Below are 23,451 nucleotides of genomic sequence, written 5' to 3' on the forward strand. Positions count from 1 at the left end.
ACCACTTTGGACCCCATTAGTGATATTAGACCACCATCAACCATGCAACTTCAAAAGTGGTATTAAATGGAACACACCATCAGCAACCATTTTCGACACTGATCAAATTTCCAATTAAATCTCCTTTTTTTTATACTTTCTTTTTTGTTGATGCTTTCCTTTCTTTTCCCTCTCTTTTCATATCATCTTTAACAACAATGATACTCATTTCAAAAGTATCAAGTTAGAAGGAAAAAAAAAAAGCCGATCAAAGTAACGTTGATGCTTTCTTTTCACCTTTTTTTCCTTTTATGACAATTACACATATTTTCAGAAATATTAATAAATTAACCCCAAAAAATGACGGTAAAATATTCGCGTCGGTAAATAAACCATATTGAGTACATATATCACCAAATTAAGTATATGCAATGAGTTCCATAAAAATAAAGTTTACAACGAATTTTTTACCCTGATACCTATGCTTCAACATGTGATTCCGTGTGATATTTATTTTCTTTCAGGCGCTCAGATAAGCATTAATCACTTTGGTACAAAAATAAAGAATAGAAATGAAATCCGCAACAATCATCACTTCACAATCACAATAAAAGAAGTAAACCACTTATGGACCTATGGTTTTGAAATATTGATTCTAAACTAATTGGCATTTGATATTGAAGAAAATTCTGTACACCACTTCATTAGAATAAAATTGTATGCAACCTTCCTACCAAAGAAATAAAATAAAACAAAAAAGCTCTAAAAAAAAAAAAAAAACCAACTCAAAATTAATACACTATAAATTTACTAACATTACACATATTTTTCTAAAACGACACCAAACTCAACCAGTACAATGCCTGCACTATATAGGAAGATCTCTAAAAGGAAAGCTGGGCTATTTTAGTATATTTACTCCTAAATCTCGGAAATAAGAGAGAGAGAGAGAGAGAGAGAGAGAGAGAGAACAGATTATCTCTCCGATGCTCCATCCTGACCGTACGTCGGCTCGGTCATGATGTCGAACCCGGCTCCAGCGCCGCCGAATGAACTGAGCAGAGCAGAGAGTCCGCCGGAGGAAGCTCCGGCGGGGCCGCCGATGCTGAGGCCGAGGAGATCGCGGGTCATGATGGGCTGCTGAACGAACGGCGAGCCCATGACGAGATCGGTCATGCCCGAATTATGGTGGTCTGAAATCCCGAGGCCGAGCCCGGTCTCGGTCTTGACTTGATGATGGTTCATGGCCGGCGTGGAAGTGGTCAAGCCGAAGCTGCAGAGAAGAGAGGCGTTCGAGGCCGCCGCGGCGCCCATTTGGGCGGCTTTCTGGAGCAGCGCGGTGGCGGACATGGCCGCCGGCGACGACTGGACGTAGCAGCTCTGCTCCGGGAAGAACGACGAGCCGCCTCCGTTGCTCGACAAGTACAGGGACGTCGACAGCGACAGCGAGGTCGGCTCGATCGGCGAGGGTATCGTCGGAATCGCCCTCGCCGGGTTGCGATGGTGGTCGTGGTGCTGGTGGTGATGATGTGGCGGCAAGAGAGGGCTCGTCGGAGGCGCCAAGATGCTCGCGAAAACCGTGCTCGAGGTGTTTCCGGCGGTGGTCAAGTATGATGTGGCGGGCGTCGGAGGTGATAATCCTATTGTGTTTTCGGGTAGCTCTGTAGATCATACGCATGTGACAAAAGTTAACGAAATGTGATTCATATATAATAATTGGTTCAAGCAAGCTTTTTTTTTTTTTTTGTTATGATTTGGAGGAAGAGAAAAAAGAAAAGGAGTAAAAGGGACAGATTTGAGAAGCAAAGCCAAAAAGAAAGAGAAAAAGATAAGGGGGGGATCATAGCGTATCTATTATATATATATTCCTCTTGGGAACCTTTTAAAAGCCATTATTTTAAAGAACACAAAGTGATAACACCTTGAACTTGTGAATAAAAAGACAGGCAATTATATCGTCCTTTCTCTTCAGTTTCTTTTATTTATTTATTAAAAATAATAATGGTTTTAGTTCACCACTCTCTTCGACCCTTGAGCTTTCTTCATAAACTGGCAAAACAAAACCCCTTTGTCGTGGACAAGCAACAGTACCGAAGAATACAAACGTATCATCATATACATGTATAATTTATAGACACGTCGAAATCCCTATTTCAGATTCTTTCCCACGTTGTTTTTCAAGGCCTATTTTTTATAATTTACAACAATAAGATGCTAAAACAAAAAAATAAAAACAAAATAAAAAATTCATCATTCGTTCATTCTTGAAACAAAATTAAGATTAAAAAACTAAGGCAAGTGATCCATAAACATATCATAAAATAAAATAAATAATAGAGATGCATTGAATCTCAAAAACTACCTACTTTGACGACCTACGTAAAGGCTATAGAAATAGAACATATTACCAAGACCAACATATAAATAGCAACAGTCCAGTAATAATGAAGATACAGAATTGAAGACCGCAATAAATAATAGAAAGAAAGGAAAAAAAATTATCACCTGAGCTCTGAATAGACAAAGACGGAGACACCACAGTCGTCGACGGCGTCAGCGGCGGCGGAGGCGGCGATGCCACCACCGCTTTTGCTTCAGGACTTTTTATGGTAACATTATTATTATTATTACTATTCGCTTTAATATTATCGTTGCTATTGTCTTCTAAGCAAACCGGTAGGGTTTGACCCCTCGCGCTTTCCTCGGCCAAAGCATCACAGAAGGCTCTGTGAGTTATAAAACTATCTCTCCTGCCACAAGGAAGGATCAAAGGAGTGTGTAATTAAAAGAGAGAGACATGGATTTTTCGAACGGAATTTTGGTTTACTCGGATCGATTTTTTGGTACCTGGAGAATAAAGTTCCACAATCGCATTTATACTCTTTCGTGCCACAAGTTTTCATGTGAGCCTTCCAATCGGACTGTACGGCGTACTTTTTGGAGCAGCGCTCGCACTTCCACTTCTTCTCGCCGTGCTTTCTGCAGAAGTGCTTCTTGATTCCGGTGAGATCGCCGAGCGCTCTCGTCGGATTGTGGTGGACGCACGAAGCCTCGGGACAGACGTAGACGCGCTTCCGTACCTCTTTGCTCGTCCGCTGTTTGAGCTTCCACGGAAGGTTGTGGCCTCGCCGGTGGAGCTGGAGGTTCTGGTCTCGCTGGAATCCTTTGTTGCAGATCTCGCACACGAATCTGTTCGTCGCCATCAGAGTCTTCGGCGACAGAGAGATCACCTCCGCCTCCGGATCTGTAATCGCAAAATCAAACTTCTTTTTTCAATATAATTTTCTTTTCGAACAGTACCGTCTGTGATAACGAGAGAACTATCTCTCACCTGGCATTCCCGGAAGATTTCGCTTCTTCTTCATCGGAACGACGGAGATCGGTACAGCTGTAATTTGGAAGCCAGAAGAAGACACGCTTGCGTCGCCGGAGGCTGTAGGAACCGCCAATCCCGAGGAATTCATCTCCAACTCTCCCATTTTCGAATCTCCGAGCTCAAGGAAGTTAGGGTTTCGGTCCAAGTAGAGTAACAACAACGTTTTTCCGGTGCGTTGAGAGATATTAACTCGCGTGCTTGATAGCTTTATAAATTTCGGAAAGAGAAATCTCGAGTATATCTACGAACAGTGAGAGCGAATTCAAGCTTCGATGATTGACGCTGATCGTCGCCGGAGACGGAAGGTTGCTTTTGGAGACGGCTTCATAGCTGAGCTGGATGGGTTTGAGAGAGAGCGGTAAGAAATGAGATACAGAAAGACATAAAAAGAGAGAGAGAGATTTGAACCGAACTTGAAAATTCAACAAATATAATATTTGTTAAAAATAAAATAAAAAATAAAAAATAAAAAAACTTTAAGCGGCGATAGATAGTTAACTATGGTTAACTGGACTTTAGCCACGGTTAGGGACCTACGAAGGAAGGACCCAAGTTTCACACCACTGCTTGCTCATTCGTATCTCGTCGTCCACGTGTCATCATCGCCAGCTTTACGACCATTGTCGGAACTATTTGGACTAGCGGTGCTATTTTTTCGGCTTCTATATTTTTGCCTATTTATTATCCAAGTGACGGTTATGCCCTCGCAGTGCAGTGTACTTGCCGCTTGAATTCAAGGATGTTTTCGGGTTTTCAAGAGAGATCACCCCTCCTGGTTTGCGTTGGGACAATAATTTGGATATGCAAAGTAAATAACGGAAATGCCACTGAGTCGATAAGAACGAGCAAGACAAATTCTAGACGGCTTCCGGTGAATGCGTAAAAAAACGGCAGTGGCATCTTCGGTATTCCGGCTTAAAATAGCGTCTATAATGTATTATTACACTCTGCACTGAAATTACAGTGATACCCTTTCAATTGCTGTACGGAATAGTACAAATCGGACCCGGAATATCATAAAAGCCCTTTCGAAGTTGAAGCATCAACGGCTCAACAAGCAGCTGCATGATTGAGATCCGTAGATCTGATGCAGGGTATTAGCGAGTTTTTCTTTACCCAAAAAGGTAAAGGATATAAAATCATTTTGTCTTTATAGTCCAAAGCCTATGATCCCAATATGGACAGCTATGCAAAGGGCACCATCTTTTTCAAAAGGCCATGATTACAGACTTGAGGGCATTTTCGTAAATTAAAGCGGTCCACCCTTTCAGACACTTCAGACTGTGCACGACATAACATTTTGGACCCACCGACTGGCAACTTCAGATTCTGACGTGGAATATCAATACTCATTTCATACCGCTCTCTCTCTCTCCATTGTACATAATACCAAATTATTTGCTCGTCATCTCTTTTTTTCCCTTTTTTATTTAAATAATTAGAGTATGATTACAGGAGTGCAAAATTGGGAACCTATGAACTTCATTTAAAAATTTCTTAAAGTATTTTTTATAAATAAATAAGAACTAAATTAGTTTATCTCAATTAATTGAAGATTATTCAACCAAAAAAAAATTTGTAGTCAAAATCAATCATAATTGCAAATTTTAGGTGGTATGATAGGAGATCTACCTTATCCTAATCTAGCTAATAAATTATAATGATGAGAATTAATTAAGGTATTAAGTTATTGTGTACGTAGCTGCATGTATGTAGGCAGTTCAAATTCAATAACTTCAATTAGAGCTCTTTTTTTTTGCTCAGACAGTTCAATTAGCTCAAACTAAAAATGTTCACTGAGACAGATTAAAATAAAACAAACAAAAAACAAAATTATGAACGGAAAAACAGTTAAAGTTCTGCCAAAATTTAATTAATAATTCAGCAAAAATGCTAAAAAAAAGGGATCACAACTCTGCGTCAACGAATTGCATCAGCAAAAACTGAGAAGTCAAACATACACATTTAATTTTTTATTTTTTATTTAGAAAAGAAAACATACACATTTATTTGTTTGTTTGGTTCGGCTCAGAAAGAAACTAGTTTGATTTGACCATATGATTATTCTTGTTTCGCAGCGTTGATTTTTTTTTTTCTCTTTCCATGGAATGGAATTTGTAGAGGATTATTTTATAGTTGGCATTGTTGATAACTTGATACAAATTACAGAATTTGTAGGCTTTGTTTTTTTTCTCATGCGTGTGTGATTAAATTCTTTTAGCTAAAAAGTGACCCCCAAACCCAAAATGTGAAAGAGAAATAGTTCAATTTGCAACCAATTTCATAACATTTTCTCACTTTTCATCAAAAGATTAATTTTTCCCAAAATGCCACCATCTATGTCAACAATGTTGACATCTATTTTTTCCCTTCACTATGAGATGTCAACATTGTTGACATAAATGTCAACAATGTTGATATCTCAGTGGCATTTTGGAAAAAATTAATGTTTTTGTGGAAAGTGGAAAAATGTTATGAAATTGGTGGTAAATTGGGCAATTTCTCAAAGTTAGTGTAAAATTATAGGTCTCCTTATAAACCTTATTTATCTCTGAAAGTGATCGTCAACAACACACATGAGATCGTGTGACGAATCGGAAAGACTAAAGAAGCATGTTAACTAAATGAGTTATTTTCAAGACTGAACTCAAGTTTATAACAAAACAAGTAAAAATAATATGACATTTGTTACATTGTATTTGAAGGAAGACTAGTCGGGCAACATCATTGAAAAATTGACCAAAGAGCTTCTCTCTTCTTTTTTTCTTTTTCTTTTTTCTTTTTTCTTTTTTTCTTTAGGAAAATTATCGATTCAGCTGTTTTTTGAAAGCATTTATTTACCTCTCTTTTTTCCGCATTATGTGCATTTATAGTGTGCAGCGTTTTAGATAAGGAGAGCACAAATTTTTTTTAAGCTTCTCCAATAAAAAAATGAAGATATGGAATTGCATCCGAATGTCTTTTACTTTTTAGTCGATGGAGAAATAATGGTCGCCGTGGATAGTTGAGTTATTTAGATTAGGCCCTCCTGATGAATATAAATAAATAAAAACACATTTATAGGGCCAGTTGAAAAAAAAATTAATGATGTAACATCATCAAATAGCCCATGATCACAAACTTGTTTAAATGCCTATAACCATAGTTGCTATAGAAGAAATGATTGGGCCAAAGGTGAGTAAAAAAGAGAAGGGAATACAAAAAAAAGTAAATAGAAAGCTATGGGCATTATAGTTTGTAGATGTCATGCTATATACTTAGTTCGAATGTGAGGAAAGTTATCAAGTGGCCGAAGCTTAAAATTAGGGGAAAAGATTGTGGATTCCCTTTTTTTATGTCACTTTCATATTCATTGGTATGCATTTGATAATTGATATATAGGACCTATTTTGAGAAGAAAGAAAAAAACAGCTGGAAGGTTTTGAAAATATGTAAAGATGTAAGGCTAGAGAAGTTAGAGAGAAAAAAAATGTCCGGATTGTAATCATCGTAAAGTTGAGTGTATAAGAATATATATAAACTCTCATATCAATATTGATCGATAAAAAAATAAAAATAAAAGCTATCCATTATTGTTATTCATAAGTACCTAATATATAGACTAAATAATACAAATTGTGTGCTCTTAAAAGAATCCGGAATAATCTTGTGCATCGAACATAACAAAAGGACCGTTTCTAATGTCGTGGATCATCCGGGACAAATGGTATTGGCTTAATGGTAGCCGTCCATCCATCCGCGTGTAAGCGGCTTAATGGCTACCATTAAGCCATTAAATGCGGTAGTGGCTACCATTAAGCCAATGTCAGCGGAAGGGTACCGATTCACATTTGTCAGTGGTCCCAAATTGTACCGTTATGCAGTATTCTATTGATTTGTAACGTTAAAAAATTGTAAGAATGAATTTCAGCCATTGAAAATATAATTTAATTTAATTTTTTTTATTTCTTAACGGCTTAATGGTAGCCGTTAAGCACTTCCGTTAGCTACCGCTACCGTTAAGCTAACGGTAGCAATTAATGGCTTAACGGTAGTACCGCTACCATTAAGCCGGTGGTAAAGCCTTAACAGCTAAATGGTAGCCAATGGTGGCCGTTTGTACACCATGAGTCGTGGACATCCATTCCTTATCGGAATGAAAATTTCCGATCGATAATGTCCAAAATTACGAGTTATTGAAAATTATATTTCCGCTAAAGATATAGAAAATACTATTTCTGTTAACTTTCGATGTATAAACAAATATTTTAGTTTAAATTCGGTAACAATCCTTCCAATGGTGCCCAATTTTTTTTTTTTACATGTCTCGCCGCTGTGAAAAAAATGAACATAAAACTTACGAAAATTACCGGAAGTCATTATTTATGTGGGTTTCCTACCGTTCCGTCACTCCATCGGAAGCTCACCTTCTGATACCGTCTGCCATCGGAACGGTATACCATGGCGTTAAGTTAAACATCGAAACCAAATTCCCGATGACTTTCGGTTTCGATGCTCAAGATTATAATACATACTGAAAAATAGATGAACATTAAATGTTACGTCCATTGAAGAGAGATTGAATTTTCTTATCTTCATTCTTTTATGACCGGAAAATGAGAGTACAATTCTCTTTCATACGAATAAAGCACGCTCAACTATAATGTCCAAGTAGGGGGCTATGGCTCGCACCCTTTATTTATGTATCTAGTGAAATGAAATATTAAGTTTATGCGTTTGCGAAGCTCAATTTTAGTTTACTCAAATGTTATGAAAGTCTCGTGTGATGTATGAGGTGTTACAACGAAGTTCAAAGATTGATGGTGGCATCATGTGTCGTTGGGCTATTGGTTCTCATAATTTTTTTTGCATTGCAATGTCGCGATACCAAGTTTGAAAGATGAAGATTTTAGAAGTGCTCCAGTTCCGGCTACACATTGACGTGACACCATCTAGGTTTTCTATTTAAGCCATTAGAGCATTATGAAAAAAAAATTGAGATGCTTAGAAGCACAATGATTCATCATCATCTATCTAAAAGAAGCAATACAATCACGATGTAATCAAGTTAACATGTATGAAATCGGTGCCTTACCAATCGTTTTATTTCGTAGTTATTTCTTTTTAGGATTTTATTGAAATCCCTAATTTAATCTCAATTCAATTCAAGAGAAACAAAGTCAAATATAAAAAAAGCGGAAGGGTACCCGAATCCATTTGATTGAATGCACACGGTGGTGATGGCTTCCAATTGCAATTTGTCTGAGTTTAGAGTATTCTTGTTAATGAGGATAAAATAAAATATACGTACTGCAATCATGGATCATACCTGTTATTAATAACTGACAAACAGTTACTGATAACTACTGCCTATTTCTTATTTGTCCCGTCATCAAATTAGAATTGGCATTTATGGTCCACATAATAACATCATGACAATTATATCTTTAAGTCACAACCTTTATTTTGAATTAGGTCACGTCAATTTTGACTTAATTAATAATGACCCAACACATTTATTTAATGACATTAGTAGTCCAAAAAATATTATAATAATTTTAGCTTTCGGTCAAATTAGAATCGCGACTAATTCTCAAAGAGAGAAGAGTTCAAAGAGCCTAACACGGACTCTAGATGAATACCTATATTGATAGTGGAGCCGAAGAGGTCAAGAAATGAGGTTGTTGTAATATCAGAGTAACTTGTGCTGGGAGACTGGTAGTGTGGCTTAGTGTCTTTTGCGTTGGTTGGTGCCTACTTACTAGATTTTCTCGATCTGATTCGAGGATGGACTTGACCTTTTTTACTTGAATTATGGTTTGATTATGACTTTCGCGTCATTTGAGATAAGGTTTAAAATTTTGAGAAATTGCGGTAATTTTAGAAGTCCGACACGTTTATGACCATATGTGCGTTTTGTCATTTTGTGTCGCGGGTATTATGTTGAAATTGTGTGGAAATTTTCATGTCGTTGCGTCCATTAATGTCGTTTAGCCCATGGTATCAAGCACAAAAAATCATGTCATTTTTGTCACAATTTCTGTCGCATTCCACATCGCAATTTCGGTCGCGTCGTCCAAAAGCCGACCAATCCAGTGCAAATTTAACAATATTTTTGAGAAATTGTGTGAAAATTGCTTTATTTGTGTTTTTCGGCATACAAATTGTAATTTTTAAGGTTTTTTATTTTTATTTTTTTTCATATGGAAGCTGTTTGTGCTTGTTTCATGGGGAACATATTATTGTTTTAATATTTTTGGAGAGGTTACAAATTTTAAATTGATGTTAATTGGAAGCTAGTTGTTTGGAAAGTATATATATATTGTATATATATGTATATGTATATATATATATATGTATTTGTAAACAAGTATTTGAAAAATATGAAAAATGATAATTTATTAGTGAATTTCATATTTGAGGTAGTCCATGAAATTATGATGAGTTTAGAACTTATTATGTGTATTTGTTATATTGTTATTGACCTTTATATTTTCAAATTATTATGTATGTTTATTTATATGTATTGAACTTTGAAGTTTGAACTTATTATGTTTGTGTATTATGTGTGTTTGTAATTGAAATTTAATATGTATGTTTAGAACTTCTTAGATGTGTATGACACTTATTTTTTATATTTAAAATTATGCAACATTATTTTCATCGCAATTTTCGTGTTTTATCGCAATTTTCATAGGTTATCGCAATTTTTGTCAACATTCTTTCAAATTTTCACATTATTTCTGCCGCAATTTTCATCGGTCATTGCAATTTTTGCTATTTTGGACCATCGGCACAAAATCGATAACCGGCATTTCAAACTTTGATTCGAGGTGTTGCTACTACTTACGATATCGTTTTTTTTTTCCTTCTAATCAGTAAAATTTGTAAAAATCAATACAAAACTACTATGATAGTATGATTCCAATACGATGCAAAAAAATGTAATAAATCAAAATAAATAAAATAAAGAGATCTGAATAAATAATTATTATATCGAACTATTTCTTCTGCCTTCTTTGATGATTCCAATATGATGCAAAAAAAAGTCCACATTGAATCTCGAGTATTACAATTATAGAACAGCTCAGCTTGAGATTGTGGTTTTTGTGTAGATTGTGGGGTCGCGTATTGCCTGTAAAAATTGCGTGGGTCAATGGCTACTGATTCTTTTTAAAGTGGGAAAAGGTAGGGATCGGATTTTTTTGGCAGTGGGGCAAAATATCTTTTTATTGGTCTTAAAAAAAAACCATAAATATTTCTCTCTCCGTCTAATTTCTTTCTTTATCTTTTTCTTGGGCCATTAGGACATGTGGTGGGTTTTACAAGGAGATCAACAGAACCAAAATAATCAAACGAGGGAAAGATAAAAGCTAAGTTTATTCGGGGTGTTGTTTTTCTTCAGAAACAGCAAAAGACAAACACATAGCAATAGGCACACACGAGGGTCGGTGCAAAATGTCTCACTTTGTTGCCGACCAAAAACACGCGAGAATAAATTTTCAGGACAAAAATAGACTACAGTTTGTGACAATTACAAGAGATGAGTGAGAACGTGGCGATTTCAGCAAGTCCCGGGAATATCAGCACATGTCAGAACTTTCTGACGTTTAACTGAAGTCCGATCATGTCATGTGCGATATAGTATATAGGGAATGATATTAGATACCAACGCTCAAGATAAGATTTCGTTTCTGCTTGGTTTGTTTCCCTTTCACTATTTTGAATACGACTCTTTTTGAGTCAACATATTACCAAGAAATGTCCAACCCATAGTTGTTGAGAGACGATCCAACTACCTAAGCGCCGACTAAAGTAGATTCAATCATCTTGGATTCATACTCAAGAAAACTTGTCAAGGTCTTCCAAGCAAACACGGTCATCAAATGACCTTATTTGAATTAAGCTTCCTCGGCTTTATTGCTCCTTGGAGCAACAATATAAAAATAAAATAAATAAATAACTTCCGGAGCTAAATATTAAGCGAGATTATATATTTCTAATCAATGAACCAAAGCTGGCCCATGAAAAAAAAAAAAAAAAAACCCCAAGCAACCTTTAAGATATAACAGCAGATACGACAGCCGACAGGCACACTGCTTTCAGAACGACTTCCATTTACTCGATCCAACTAAAACACAACTGTACGTCGTGTGGTTTCATGTATAAACACTGTCTATTTTCCTTTGTACTCATTTTAAAGTTAGTTTATTTGGCTTTCACGGGCACAATATAACATGTTCAATCCAATAAAATAAAGCGAACTTAAAATCAATGAATAAATGAATAAGACGACTTTCAGAAACTCACTGCAAAGCACAAGTATCAAATATCAGCGTACGTCGTACTCTTGTCGGCCGATTTTGCAGACGTTGAAGATCTCTATCGTCCAGCTGTACACATCGGCGTGTCTCGTTCACTGTACAAAAGTTTTGGCACAATTCCGACACTCAAAAAGTGGTTTCTTTTATATTATTATTATCAAGAAGATAAATCTTTTCCACCACGAGCATAGCACTTCAAAATTCAGGATCGACATGAATTGAAGATCTCGCCTCTCATCACATCAATGGGCATATGCTCAAGGGTGTAACGTTCAGGACCCAAGTACATTCCCGTTTTCTCGAGGAGAGCCAGCCCTTCGTCTCTACCATATTTTGACGCGTAGAGTTTCAAGTACTCTATGTCCTATAAACACGTCCCGAAGAAATATTTACTTCAACCACATGGTCAGCCTTCTTTAACAACGAAGTAGCTGCAGATTTAGATTCCAAAACTCACCTGCAAGCCACTGAGAATGCGCTCAAGTCGTAGCGAAGCAATGGGCGTATGGGACGACGGTGAGAACACCTCGCCGGGGTAGAACAGAACACCATCTCCGGGAGGAAGGCCACGCCTAAATTTTATCTGTCCGTTGAAATTACATATATATATATTACTTTATTTCGGCTAAAAATAAATGGGTTCCAAGAGTTAACAGAGAGAGATGATCCAGTAGTTACCTCTTCACTCGGAACTGTTGCCTTTTCGTAGCAGTTAGCGCCCCAATAGAGGAATCCGGTCCCACCTTCTTTCCATACACGCCACATCACGGCGCGGTGTTGCGTTCCTCTCATTCCGAGATGCCAATTGGGGTGCGGGTCAGAAGGTCCCATGCACACGTAACTCCACCACTCCTGTGTCAATCACAAGTTCACTTTCTTTCAAAAACCAGCTCGCATCGGTAACTTAATAATTCCATAGATGAAAAAAAAGCAGGAATGCGTTAGTAGAAAGATTCACTACGTAAGACGGCTTAAACGTTCACTGTAAGAGTCGAGATCAAATCCGTCATTGATATTACCTCGCCACTTTCTGGTTGTAGTTCAGCAATAATATCTTTGGCTAAATCATCTCGGTTCCCGAGGACCCATTCGCTGAAAACATGAAACAATATTGAAGATGTCCCATAAGCAATGTTTTTATCAAGCAGATACCAAGTGGCTTTGATATACTTACTAGTCTAATTAGCATATAAGTCATAGTATTAATTTAGGTGGCGTAGCTAGAATCTGGAAGACAAGTCATTTAATATAAAGTTTTTCAACTAAAATTCAAGTCAAACAAGCGATATATGTGCCAATTTCAACCTTACCTTGTACAATAAATTTGAGTGTGAGGACGGAGAAATTTTGGTACTTTAATAAAAGCTTCAAAAGGAGTAGGGGCCAGAGGCGCATCATTTGGGCCTACATAAGATCAGAAAACAATATAAGAACTTCCAGATGCCTGTATAAGACTTTGGGATGAGTAACATTTAGACCGAGGTACTAAGTCTAGTAAAAAAAGATGTCACCAGAGAAGAATATCAAGGCAATACTGCATCAATAAGAAAATCTAGTGAAGTAGAACAAGTTCAAAGAGAAGGAAACATATTAACACATGCAGTTATAGTTCGCAACAATGGTATCAAAATACGTCAGCAGCAGCCATAATTTTTTTTTTTGAAGTAAAAAAATAAATAATTAATTGTTACCCAGACATGCATTGATAAATAAATAAATTAATAAATAAAATTGAAAAACGGATACCTGTGTAGTAAGTAGTTAAGACGCGAGCATCTGGAGCATAAGCATGAACCTCAGAGGCCAAGGTGCGGAGAGAATCATAGTGTTCCATGTTAAGTGGCTGCCAATTTTTTGAAAGCACATTAGCTTCCCGGGCTAATACTGTCATTCATCAAAAGTGTTGTCTATAACTTGGAAAAGAAACAGCCATCATCGTTTATGTGTACACACACACATCCCTTTAACCTCCAACCCATAATTCACCTCAATCCTACTAGATCAGCGGGTCGTAAGCGAAACATTGACCATGTTAGGCTCAAGGTTAGATTCACCTAAAATTTGGATTAGTTATTTAGGGTGCTGAGCTGGCAGGGGAATGTGCGAGGATGTGTGTGTGAGAGCTTGGCTATAGAAGTCATCTGGGAGTCACTGAGCCTCTCTAGTGCTCGGCTGATCGAAGTGTTCACATTGTGCTACTGGTACTTTCCAGACATACTTAGATCGAGAAAAGAAATAAAAATTTTCTCTCATCACTTTACAGTAAGGCGTACCTCATCCCATAAGTAGAAATATGCTTTCTTCCAGTGATTCTTCAACCTCAATATCTCAACTTGTTGACGCAAGTATTCCTTGGATGCATCACTGTAACACCGTCAAGAGGGTCAAACCTACTTTCACTTCTCATCCCGAAACAAGCAGAATAAGTTTATTTCGACAACTGATTTCATACCCAGTAAAAGCTCGACTATATGGTACAGCATATGCAGACAATCGTGGATCTGAAAAATATTCATCTGATTTTGGATGATCCGCTACAATGTCCAAAAGAATAAAAAAAACGATGACAATCATATTGATTGAACAAACTGGATCATCATATAAACAAAGGATCAAAGCATTATATAATATTCCTCCTGCTTGCAAGTTACCTGGCCAAGGGCAAGTGTATGTAAGGACGCGCATGCTATCGCCCCATCTACAAAAATATGGGCTTATTCTAAATTGGAGAAGCCACTTAAAATGCTGATCCAGCGCCTGATACCAGTCTTCACTCCCATGTGCGACGCCAAAACGGTCTTCAATAACAGTATCAGATATCTAAAGTATGGTTAATCTGAAGACTTGTGTTTCTTAAAGGTTCAACTATATAAAAAATAAAAATATAAATAAAAATAAAGAGAAAAAAAATATGAATCTAACATGAGAAGAGAACACCTAATCAATAAATTCTTAGAAATCGATCCTAAATAATTTGATACATGTTAGCGCATGGGATACTAGAATAACGCAATAAAAACTTCAGCAAGAGATTATAACAGCCGCAGATATATAACAGAGGGAAAAAAAATAATGCCCCCATATAAGGATACTCCAAATACGGCTGGCAGTGATGGTGTCACGGGAAGAACGAAATCCCAGACTGTCAAACTTATCTTCAAATGTATCGAAAGGTTGGACATAGCATCTTCTTCCATCATATCAACTTGTCCATTCTCTGAAAATTCAGAAAATAACGGAGACAGAAGAACTCTTCTTAAAGATGTAGTTGCAGATTTCACTCTTTCTGCCTAAAAAACCAAATATTAAGAACAACCCATCAAAGTAAAGAAGATAATGACACAAATTGAAGATATTACAGAAGCGCACCACTTCATCGTATGGTTTACTGTCAATTGGCCCCACTATTTCAAGAATGTTCTGAATCTCCTTGTACAGATTGTACTTATCGCCTCTGCTAAAGCTTTGAGATGAAAACCTACAAATTGACAACATGAGAGCATAATTATATATCTAGATTCCTGAATTTCAATATTTTAACGAAATATTGAACCAACACAGTAAATAGGAGTATACTCACTCAGTTTCTGGTTTTGTAGCTGTGATGCTGATACCACCCTCATATTGGCCTGGAGGTTGGTCACTAGGAACATCTATCGAAACCCAGATTGCAGCAGTCTCTCTGTAGACCCAAACGATAGAAAGTGCAAGAGCAAACAAGTTTAAGCATCAAATTCGGACCATTCATATCTTTAAGCATCAGAGCATCAACAATGAGATTGGTACCCCGGTAACAAGTTTAATTGACTGACTGGAAGATCAAGAGGAACAAGTGCATCTGGGACACCCAGTATTGGTACTACACGTCGTAATTTCAGTGATTGTCCAACAACTAATCTGCCAATCGCCAGACAGAAAACATCAGCAAGTCTCTATAAACATCAAGAGAGAGAGACGCACTAACTTCACAGAGCTTACCTATCGCCAGATGCAGAGCACAAGTCACTACATTGGACCAACACACTTCCTGCAACGCCAGAACTAACCCAGGAAACTTTTGGGCGTAATGCAATCTGAACACTTTCTCTCTCATTCCTAGCAGCCAGAAGATTTATCTTCAAAAAGAAAAAACCATACTCATCCAATATCAAAATATCAGGAAAGCATAAATGTCAGTCTTAGCCGACACGTTGGAATCCAGGACAATGCCCATAGACGGACGAGCTTAAATAAAAAGGTAAAGCAAAGTGCCGATGTAAAAACATCTAGATGATTAGGTCACAATTCTTGCAACTTTTAAACTTAAAACCCATAAGCAAGAAAACTAAACATATAACTAAGTAACCACAAAATCGTATACCATTACACTTACATGCTCCAAATGTCTAGGAATTTCTTGTGTTCCAATATTTGCTGTGCTTGGCATGACCCACACATGTACTAAATCTGCCGTCGGGACCTCCAAGGGGTCGATCGATCCCTTGAATGAGCCTAAATTAGGTAAACTACCATCATTCCATCCGTACGCCGTACCGCCTCCAGAAACACCTTCTACTGGAGGAACACATGTTTCCTGGGAATTCCCTGTTCATATCACCATCCAACAAGTCATTAATGGCAGAGCAACCGAAGCATTATAACTTTCATAAAGAAATTAATAGCCACACAATGTCCTTTTGAGCTCCAAATCCAGATAGCAGACTCGAAAGTTATAATGAAAAAAAAAGAGTTATAATATCATTATATAAGTTATTTACAATTACTGCAATATTCAATGCAGATTGTATGAAAACACTAGGAAACACAAATCTGGAAATTCATTTCGAAATCTGAAACCAAATACAACTATAATATAATTTAGAAAGCAGAGAACATGGCGTTATACGTTAATCTGAAACTTAATTCAACGCCGATGATCGTTAAAATAAGACGGCGAAACAATACCGACCAAAACTGGCAAAAAGAAGACGAGTGAGCAAACAAAAGGAAAACCTAGAAATCGGTATCCGATGAATTTAAGAAACAAAATACAGACATATCATATGTTTGATTTCATGGAGATTACAGCACAAATCTGGTAACAAACTTCCGATTAGCGACCACTCTTACAAAACGCGCCAAACAACGGTTTTCCCGCTAACCAGACACCAGTGTTCAATTCAGACAGTGATCGAGAAATTCGCATGGAATAAATTAAACGCTAAGAGCATATGGAATGAATCAGAGCAGATAGACAGACCAGAATTTTCCATGATTGTAACGACCCACGACGATCACGAGAGAATCGCTGCAGAGAAAACAAACCCGAAAGAGATGATCGCTTTTGTAAATGAAGAAAATAAATAAGGAAGAGACTGAAATCAAATAATTTTATTTTTTATTTTAATAAATTGTTGTGTTGTGTTGTGAGTGAGAGAAACAGAGCGAAACGAAACGAAACGAAGTGTGATAAGCATAAGCGTACCTCGACTCAAGTGTGGCAGTGCACGATTTTTTTATTTATTTTTATTTTTATTTTTTACTTTAACTCCGATTGCAATTTTACTTATATTTATTCAACTAAACTGTAACAAAACGACAGCAAAGTTCAAACGACCATAAACAACGGGATGTAGATAAGAGCAAAAAAAAAAAAAGACAATAGACTGAATTGTCCCATTTTCATTTTTTTGAGTGGTATGGATTTATTTCTTTATGAAAAAGTACATCTTTTTGCTTCTTTTTTCTTTTTATTCACTCACCTCGTACTATAGATTTCAATCTTATTGTTCCACGTTTATATTATTTTATACATAATAATCTTAACTTTCGAGAGCAAAAAATAAAAAAATAAACTTTTAAATTTTGTCCTGTGTAATGTCTCATCTTATTCGAATGTTTTTTGAGAATTCATAATCTCATATGAGTAATTGAAAAAAAAATTAAATTCCATCGTAAAAAGTTACAACTATCGTAGATAAATTGAATTATTACAACTATTTTAGATAACAAAATCTACAAAAGAAGTTTGCTCTTACTAAAAATTTCAATTTATTTGTTTAAATATTTGCGATCATTTATGATCAACAACAATGGAAGTCGTGTGTTCTTCAATAATATAGTGAGGAAATTATTTTTAAGATTAATTTTGCGCGTATTCATTGGCGATCATCAGAAATCAAAGGAGATCACCATAATATGAGAATTGAGAGAGTTTAAGAGTTAGAGAAGTGAATAAATTGTTTGGAGATATATTTTTGTCCAAAATGTGACAAAAATTTAATTTTAAATAAAATGCGCATAACGAGTCCCTTCTTTGATATTTTGATATTTGATATAGAAGTTTGAGAAAAGCTTCACTATACCCAAACATCATTATTCCCGCTTGAATTTGGACATTGTCGACTATCAAAAATTTTGGTTCCGAATAAGTCCATCCCCGATGCTTACTGGAATCGGAAGCTTCCGATCACTGTACACCAATTATCTGGTTTCTTCATAATTTAAATTTCCAATAACGCAATCTAAATTTGTTAAGTTCTGATCGTTTAAGTTATGATAATTTTAACATTGCAGTTCGCCACAACGAATTGTTAGAAGACACAATGAGTACTTCCGTGGACTATCATCTGCTTGTCACTCCATCAAAAAGTGAGCTTTTGATACCGCCTACCACTTTAGGTGGCGTAAAGTTATACATTGGAATAAGAATTTCCAAGGAAAACTTGATAAACCAAGCTTAATGTTATTTCAAATTTGAAAATCAAGTTCCATTTTGAACACTTGAGAAAAACTAAGTTTTGGGATAGGTAAATGACCAAAATATCATTTGTAATTTTTTTTAAACGATTAGAAAAATGAAAGCAAAAATTTTGAAATCACTAGAAAAGCGAAGACAAAATATTCGAAGATATAAAAATGAATGCAAAACTTTGAAAAAGATTATTCTACACTAGTGATTTCGAAGTTTTTTTTTATCGTTATGATCGTTTCGAATGTTTTGCCTTAATATTTTTTTTTTGTGATTTCGAAGTTTTTATCTTCATTTTTTAGTGATTTCAAAAAAATTTAAAAAATATTTTTGACATTTTATTTACTCAAAAACTTTATTTTTTTGTGTTTAGGACGGAGCTAGATTTTCAAATGTGATAGTGAATTGAGTTTGGTTTCTCTGAGTTTCCATTTCTAATAACTTCTATGTCCACGATTACTCAAAATAAAAAGATTACTCCCGCTTCTGAAAAATAATTTACTGACGCGTCAAAAATGGGAATATCGGAGAGGGTTAATATAGTAATTTGAAAACGACGAATTGTTGGCAACACCCTTTATAAAATGACGTGTTCAATTACAACTAGTGCAACCCTACAATTGTATACATTTGATAATAACCTGGTTGGAAAAATTCACAGTAAGAGTTTCGATTTCGACAAACACTGATTTCAGAGAGAAAAAGCCAGCATCGGCGATTTCTCTCATCTCTCCATCTCCGACAAAATTAGGGTTTAGGTTTCGAGATATAACAATGGAGAGCGCTTTCTCTAACGCTTCCTCGATCTCCGATCAGAGGCAAAAGATTGAGCAATACAAGCACATTCTCTCGTCCGTAATCTCTTCCAACGACGTGGTTCTGTCCAGGAAGTTCATCGATCACGGTAACGCCTTCCAATCCCTTATTGGTTATTGAACATATATTTCTAGTGTTTGATATGCTTTATCTTTGATTAACCTAATTGGTCTCGTCGGTTGCTTTTTATTTTTTATGCAGTGCTGTCTGATGATGTCCCTTTGGTCGTTTCCCGGCAACTTCTTCAAACCTTTGCTCAGGAATTGGGGAGGTTGGAGACAGATAGTCAGAAGGAAATCGCACATTACATTCTTTTGCAAATTCAGCACCGGGTCGTCTCGTTCGAAGAACAGGTTCATTTCGGTGTTTACCTTTGGCATTTCTTTGAGAAATTCGTTAGTTTTGAAATTCTGAACTCTCGGTTGATATTGAGTGTCACATTGATGAAGCTGTTTGCAATATTACGGGTTTAATGTGTTGTCGTTAAGTAAAGTGTATAGGCAAGTTTTTTATTAGGGTTTTTTTTTCCTATGTTTCAGGTGCTAATTATACGAGAGAAACTTGCGGAGTTGTACGAGTCTGAGCAGCAGTGGTCAAAAGCAGCTCAGATGCTCAGTGGAATTGATCTTGATTCTGGAATGAGGTCTGAGAGTAAGATTCTTTTATAAGTTGTATATGTTTCATCTCATTGAGAGTTGCTCACAAGTTTCTGAAATCATTGCATTAATTAGGGTATTCTTTTTCTCTGTTTTTTTTCTTTCCATCAGATTGATTGATGACACGTTCAAGCTATCAAAATGCGTTCAAATAGCTCGATTGTATCTTGAGGCAAGTTGCCTTAATTTTAGATGCAGCTTATTAATTTAGAAGATTTGTTATCACGAAATAACTTCAGCAGTAAGTTGATGTGATATCCCCAACAGCCAGCTATCTGTCTGAAAATCCCCCCCCCCCCCCCAAAAAAATAGCTCTACTTGAATTATCCCTTTGTCGATTAGTTGCAAGGGAAGAACCGGTAGTACCAATCTTTGTGCCATAAGCTCTGCATTGTCTCTTATCTGTTGAAGCTTTCTGTTGATTGCAGGACGATGATGCTGTTAATGCTGAAGCTTTTATTAACAAAGCATCCTTTTTGGTTAGCAACAGTCAGCATGAAGTTCTTAATTTACAATACAAGGTTTGTTGGCAGTGGCGGGAGTGAATTTTAGATGTTCAATTCTGAGCATGTACACAAGTTTTTCCTTTCTTTCTTTCTAAATAATAATCGTTGCTTGTCCTTCTTGGCAGGTTTGTTATGCGAGGATTTTAGATTTGAAAAGGAAGTTCTTAGAAGCAGCATTACGATACTACGCCATCTCTCAGATTGAGAAGAGAAAAATAGGAGATGAGTATGTCATATACACAATTTTCTTGCTGTTTAATGGTTTCTTGTGTTTCAAATCATCGCTTGTTTTTAGTTTCTAGGTCCAAGCATATTTTTCTGTCCCTGGGTCAATTGACCAATGAGTAATATTTAAAATCTATCTTTAGAGAGATTGACGAGGAAGCACTGGAGCAAGCACTTTCTGCTGCTGTAACATGTACAATTCTGGCTGCCGCGGGACCTCAACGCTCACGTGTTCTTGCAACTTTATACAAAGTAAGTATCTTCTCATGAGTCATGATGAATGGTGTTGCATACACAAAACAAATGTCTAAATTATGGAGTCAATCTTCTAATATCGCTGATGCTTTGCCATGCCTTCTTTAGGATGAACGATGCTCGAAGTTGAAGATTTATCCTATACTCCAAAAGGTATTCCTTTTGCAAGACTTCTTTCCTTATGCACCTGTTTGTATTCCTGCTGAAACCTTATATGTATATTTATTTGATGCTAGGTGTATTTGGAGAGAATACTAAGAAAACCAGAAATCGATGCATTTGCTGAAGAGTTAAAAGCTCATCAGGTTGTGTATTGCATTCAACTCACCACTCGCCGCATCTTAATCCATTACAAAGATTTTTAGATAATAAATTTATGACTGAATTTGTTTTACTTTTTAACAGCAAGCAGTTTTGCCCGACAACTTTACCGTTCTTGATCGTGCTATGATTGAGCATAATCTACTGAGCGCAAGCAAACTTTATACAAATATAAGGTTATTACGCTTTACTTATTGGATTTTTTTCTTTCTTTATTTGACCATCTTTCTACAATTAATAACTTTAATTAATTTTTTTTTGGTAGCTTCGATGAGTTGGGCACTTTACTGGGCATTGAACCTCATAAGGTACAATTCCTGGCTTCTTCTAGTGCTATTGTAAATCGCCTTGCTTACCTCTGCAGCCGAGTCTTAAATTTTATGAAATAAGCCTTCATGGATCTAGCTTCTTTCTATTTTAGCATCTTTAGGTATTGATGTGTGATGAAGAGAAATCTTTTTTTTTTCACCGCTTCTTTTTGTGTGTACAATTCTACATAAAATATTTTAAATGGCTCTAGTAATTTGGTTGCAGGCTGAAAAGATTGCGTCAAAAATGATATATGAAGATAGAATGAAGGGCTCTATTGATCAGGTATTAAAACAGAAGGTTCTCAATCAATTTCTTGTTGAGCCCATGATTCCAATCTTCTTTAAATTTGGTATATCAGGTGGAAGCTGCGATTCATTTCGAGGATGACACTGAAGAATTGCAGCGCTGGGATCAACAGGTTTTATTTTTGTTTATTCTCATTGCGTTCACTAATAATTGGACTTGCCAACAGTTCAGGACCAGTTATTAGCATAATCACCATCTTTATGACTTTGACACCATTAATTTATTTATTTACTTTTAACATTACAGATTGTAGGTCTGTGCCAAGCCCTCAATGATGTCTTGGATAGCATGGCAAAGAAGGGATTATCAATTCCTGTCTGACTCTTGAGTTGTTTGTGGGTGAGCCAGAACCCTTTTACCATTTCTTTCTGCATTTCCGTAAAAAGCTTTCGGTTCAGCCATTTTTTATACTTGTAAGCGATTTCAGTCTCACGAAACATTACAACAACTCTATGAAAAATGCTGATGTAGATTACAAGCTTGTTACATGCTCTAATTAGAAAAGCCTTTTCTGCTTCAGCTGGATTCATTTAGATTTCCTGTTTTGTTTAACGATGCGATATTGCTAAGTGATGGGTTGTGCGTGCTCTTAGTCTTCTCTTTTTTTAATCTTCATGGGGTGATGGATGATTTTATGATTTTCTTATAGGTACTTGCAATAACAACCTGTATATCAAACTTGTGTATACTATATAATTGTCCCCAAGATTTAAAAATATATAAATGGTCTAATTGATGAGTCTCTTCTAAAGGCTCTCTCTGTGTACAAACACGTGGAGTTGAAAATTGTCTACAAAGATGTAAAAGATGACACATGGGGATTTAGTTATCTATGTGGCACGACTAAAGTGGAAACAGCCGACCATTGGTTTGGTTGGCCAAAGAGGTGGATCAACTTCTTTTACCCTCCAATAAGCCATGTAAAATAGCTTAATCCATGGCTGACTTAAAACTAGAGTCTAAACTATAGCAAAATCCTTATGGTACACGGCTAGTGAACATTTACATGATAAAGCATGGACGTTTTGTCCGATATTCATTCCAAAACTGGATCACTCAAACGCAGTGACTAAACATTTTAACTTTGTGGATACAAAAGGTTTTATTATATTTTAAATTTTGAAGAAAAAGATGTCAAGGAACAGACTGAGGTTGAAATAATCGTCATTGAATCAAGAAAAATAATACATAATACAACGTATTAATATTTCTGGGATACTCTACAAGGGAATGTTATTTTTCTGAAAATAATTTTTTTCCAAGTATCTATACGTTTATTTCAGCGAAAGCCGAGGTTACAAGTGCAACAAGTTCAAGTTCAAATGCCACTCCAAAACCAAATGAAATCAAGTCTGAGAGTGAAATTTCTAAAACTTAAAAAAAAAAAAAAAAAAAAAAAAAAAACCCTGAAACAATAAAGAAGAAGTTCAGTCACATAACACTTTTGGATCAAACAACTTTCATAACAAAAGTTAGTTACTATAATCCACGCCTTGAGTGTTAACATACAGGCTCTCTCTTCTCTTCGGAAATCCCGAAGAGTCCAAACCCATCCCTCGAAACTTAAGCTCCGAAGAAAACCTGAAATTCGGATCGCCCGACGCTCCTCCACCGCCCCTCTGATCAACAACCGGGCTCGGCACATTGTTTATACCATTTTTACCTT

The 23,451-nt window shown here is 36.3% G+C and overlaps 3 protein-coding genes across 5 annotated transcripts; 1 reads left to right on the forward strand and 2 right to left on the reverse strand.

Annotated features, from left to right (window-relative positions):
- Positions 1-636: 636 nt before the first annotated feature.
- Positions 637-3,758, reverse strand: LOC149392287 (zinc finger protein GAI-ASSOCIATED FACTOR 1-like). The gene is made up of 4 exons (XM_089619393.1): positions 3,311-3,758; positions 2,827-3,223; positions 2,485-2,729; positions 637-1,640 (listed from the first exon to the last, which is right to left on the reverse strand). The coding sequence occupies exons 1-4, from the start codon at positions 3,456-3,458 to the stop codon at positions 955-957; spliced, it is 1,476 nt and encodes a 491-aa protein (XP_089475519.1). The 5' UTR covers positions 3,459-3,758; the 3' UTR covers positions 637-954.
- Positions 3,759-11,513: 7,755 nt separating this feature from the next.
- LOC149392288 (alpha-1,6-mannosyl-glycoprotein 2-beta-N-acetylglucosaminyltransferase) lies at positions 11,514-17,076 on the reverse strand. 3 transcript variants are annotated; one of them, XM_089620465.1, is made up of 16 exons: positions 16,898-17,076; positions 16,031-16,242; positions 15,637-15,773; positions 15,445-15,555; positions 15,239-15,340; positions 15,028-15,136; positions 14,751-14,948; positions 14,310-14,478; positions 14,111-14,159; positions 13,932-14,022; positions 13,405-13,501; positions 12,969-13,062; positions 12,678-12,750; positions 12,337-12,510; positions 12,116-12,241; positions 11,514-12,022 (listed from the first exon to the last, which is right to left on the reverse strand). In XM_089620465.1, exons 1-16 carry the CDS (start codon positions 16,908-16,910, stop codon positions 11,861-11,863), a joined length of 1,917 nt encoding a protein of 638 aa, XP_089476591.1. In that variant the 5' UTR covers positions 16,911-17,076; the 3' UTR covers positions 11,514-11,860. The 3 variants fall into 3 exon arrangements, with proteins under 3 accessions (XP_089476591.1, XP_089476590.1, XP_089476592.1); XM_089620464.1 differs by having other exon boundaries at positions 14,111-14,192; XM_089620466.1 differs by lacking the exon at positions 16,898-17,076 and having other exon boundaries at positions 14,111-14,192; positions 15,637-15,753; positions 16,031-16,225.
- Positions 17,077-19,014: 1,938 nt separating this feature from the next.
- COP8 (Proteasome component (PCI) domain protein) lies at positions 19,015-22,377 on the forward strand. Its single transcript, XM_089620966.1, has 14 exons — positions 19,015-19,292; positions 19,406-19,557; positions 19,744-19,847; positions 19,972-20,032; positions 20,289-20,381; positions 20,492-20,592; positions 20,735-20,843; positions 20,955-20,999; positions 21,083-21,151; positions 21,252-21,343; positions 21,433-21,475; positions 21,702-21,761; positions 21,838-21,897; positions 22,032-22,377. Exons 1-14 carry the CDS (start codon positions 19,163-19,165, stop codon positions 22,104-22,106), a joined length of 1,194 nt encoding a protein of 397 aa, XP_089477092.1. The 5' UTR covers positions 19,015-19,162; the 3' UTR covers positions 22,107-22,377.
- The last annotated feature ends 1,074 nt before the right edge of the window (positions 22,378-23,451 follow it).

The sequence above is a fragment of the Urtica dioica genome, chromosome 7, assembly GCF_054948205.1.
Source record: "Urtica dioica subsp. dioica isolate 48M chromosome 7, U.dioica_male_clone48M_v1_H2, whole genome shotgun sequence".
Classification (NCBI taxonomy): Eukaryota; Viridiplantae; Streptophyta; class Magnoliopsida; order Rosales; family Urticaceae; genus Urtica; species Urtica dioica.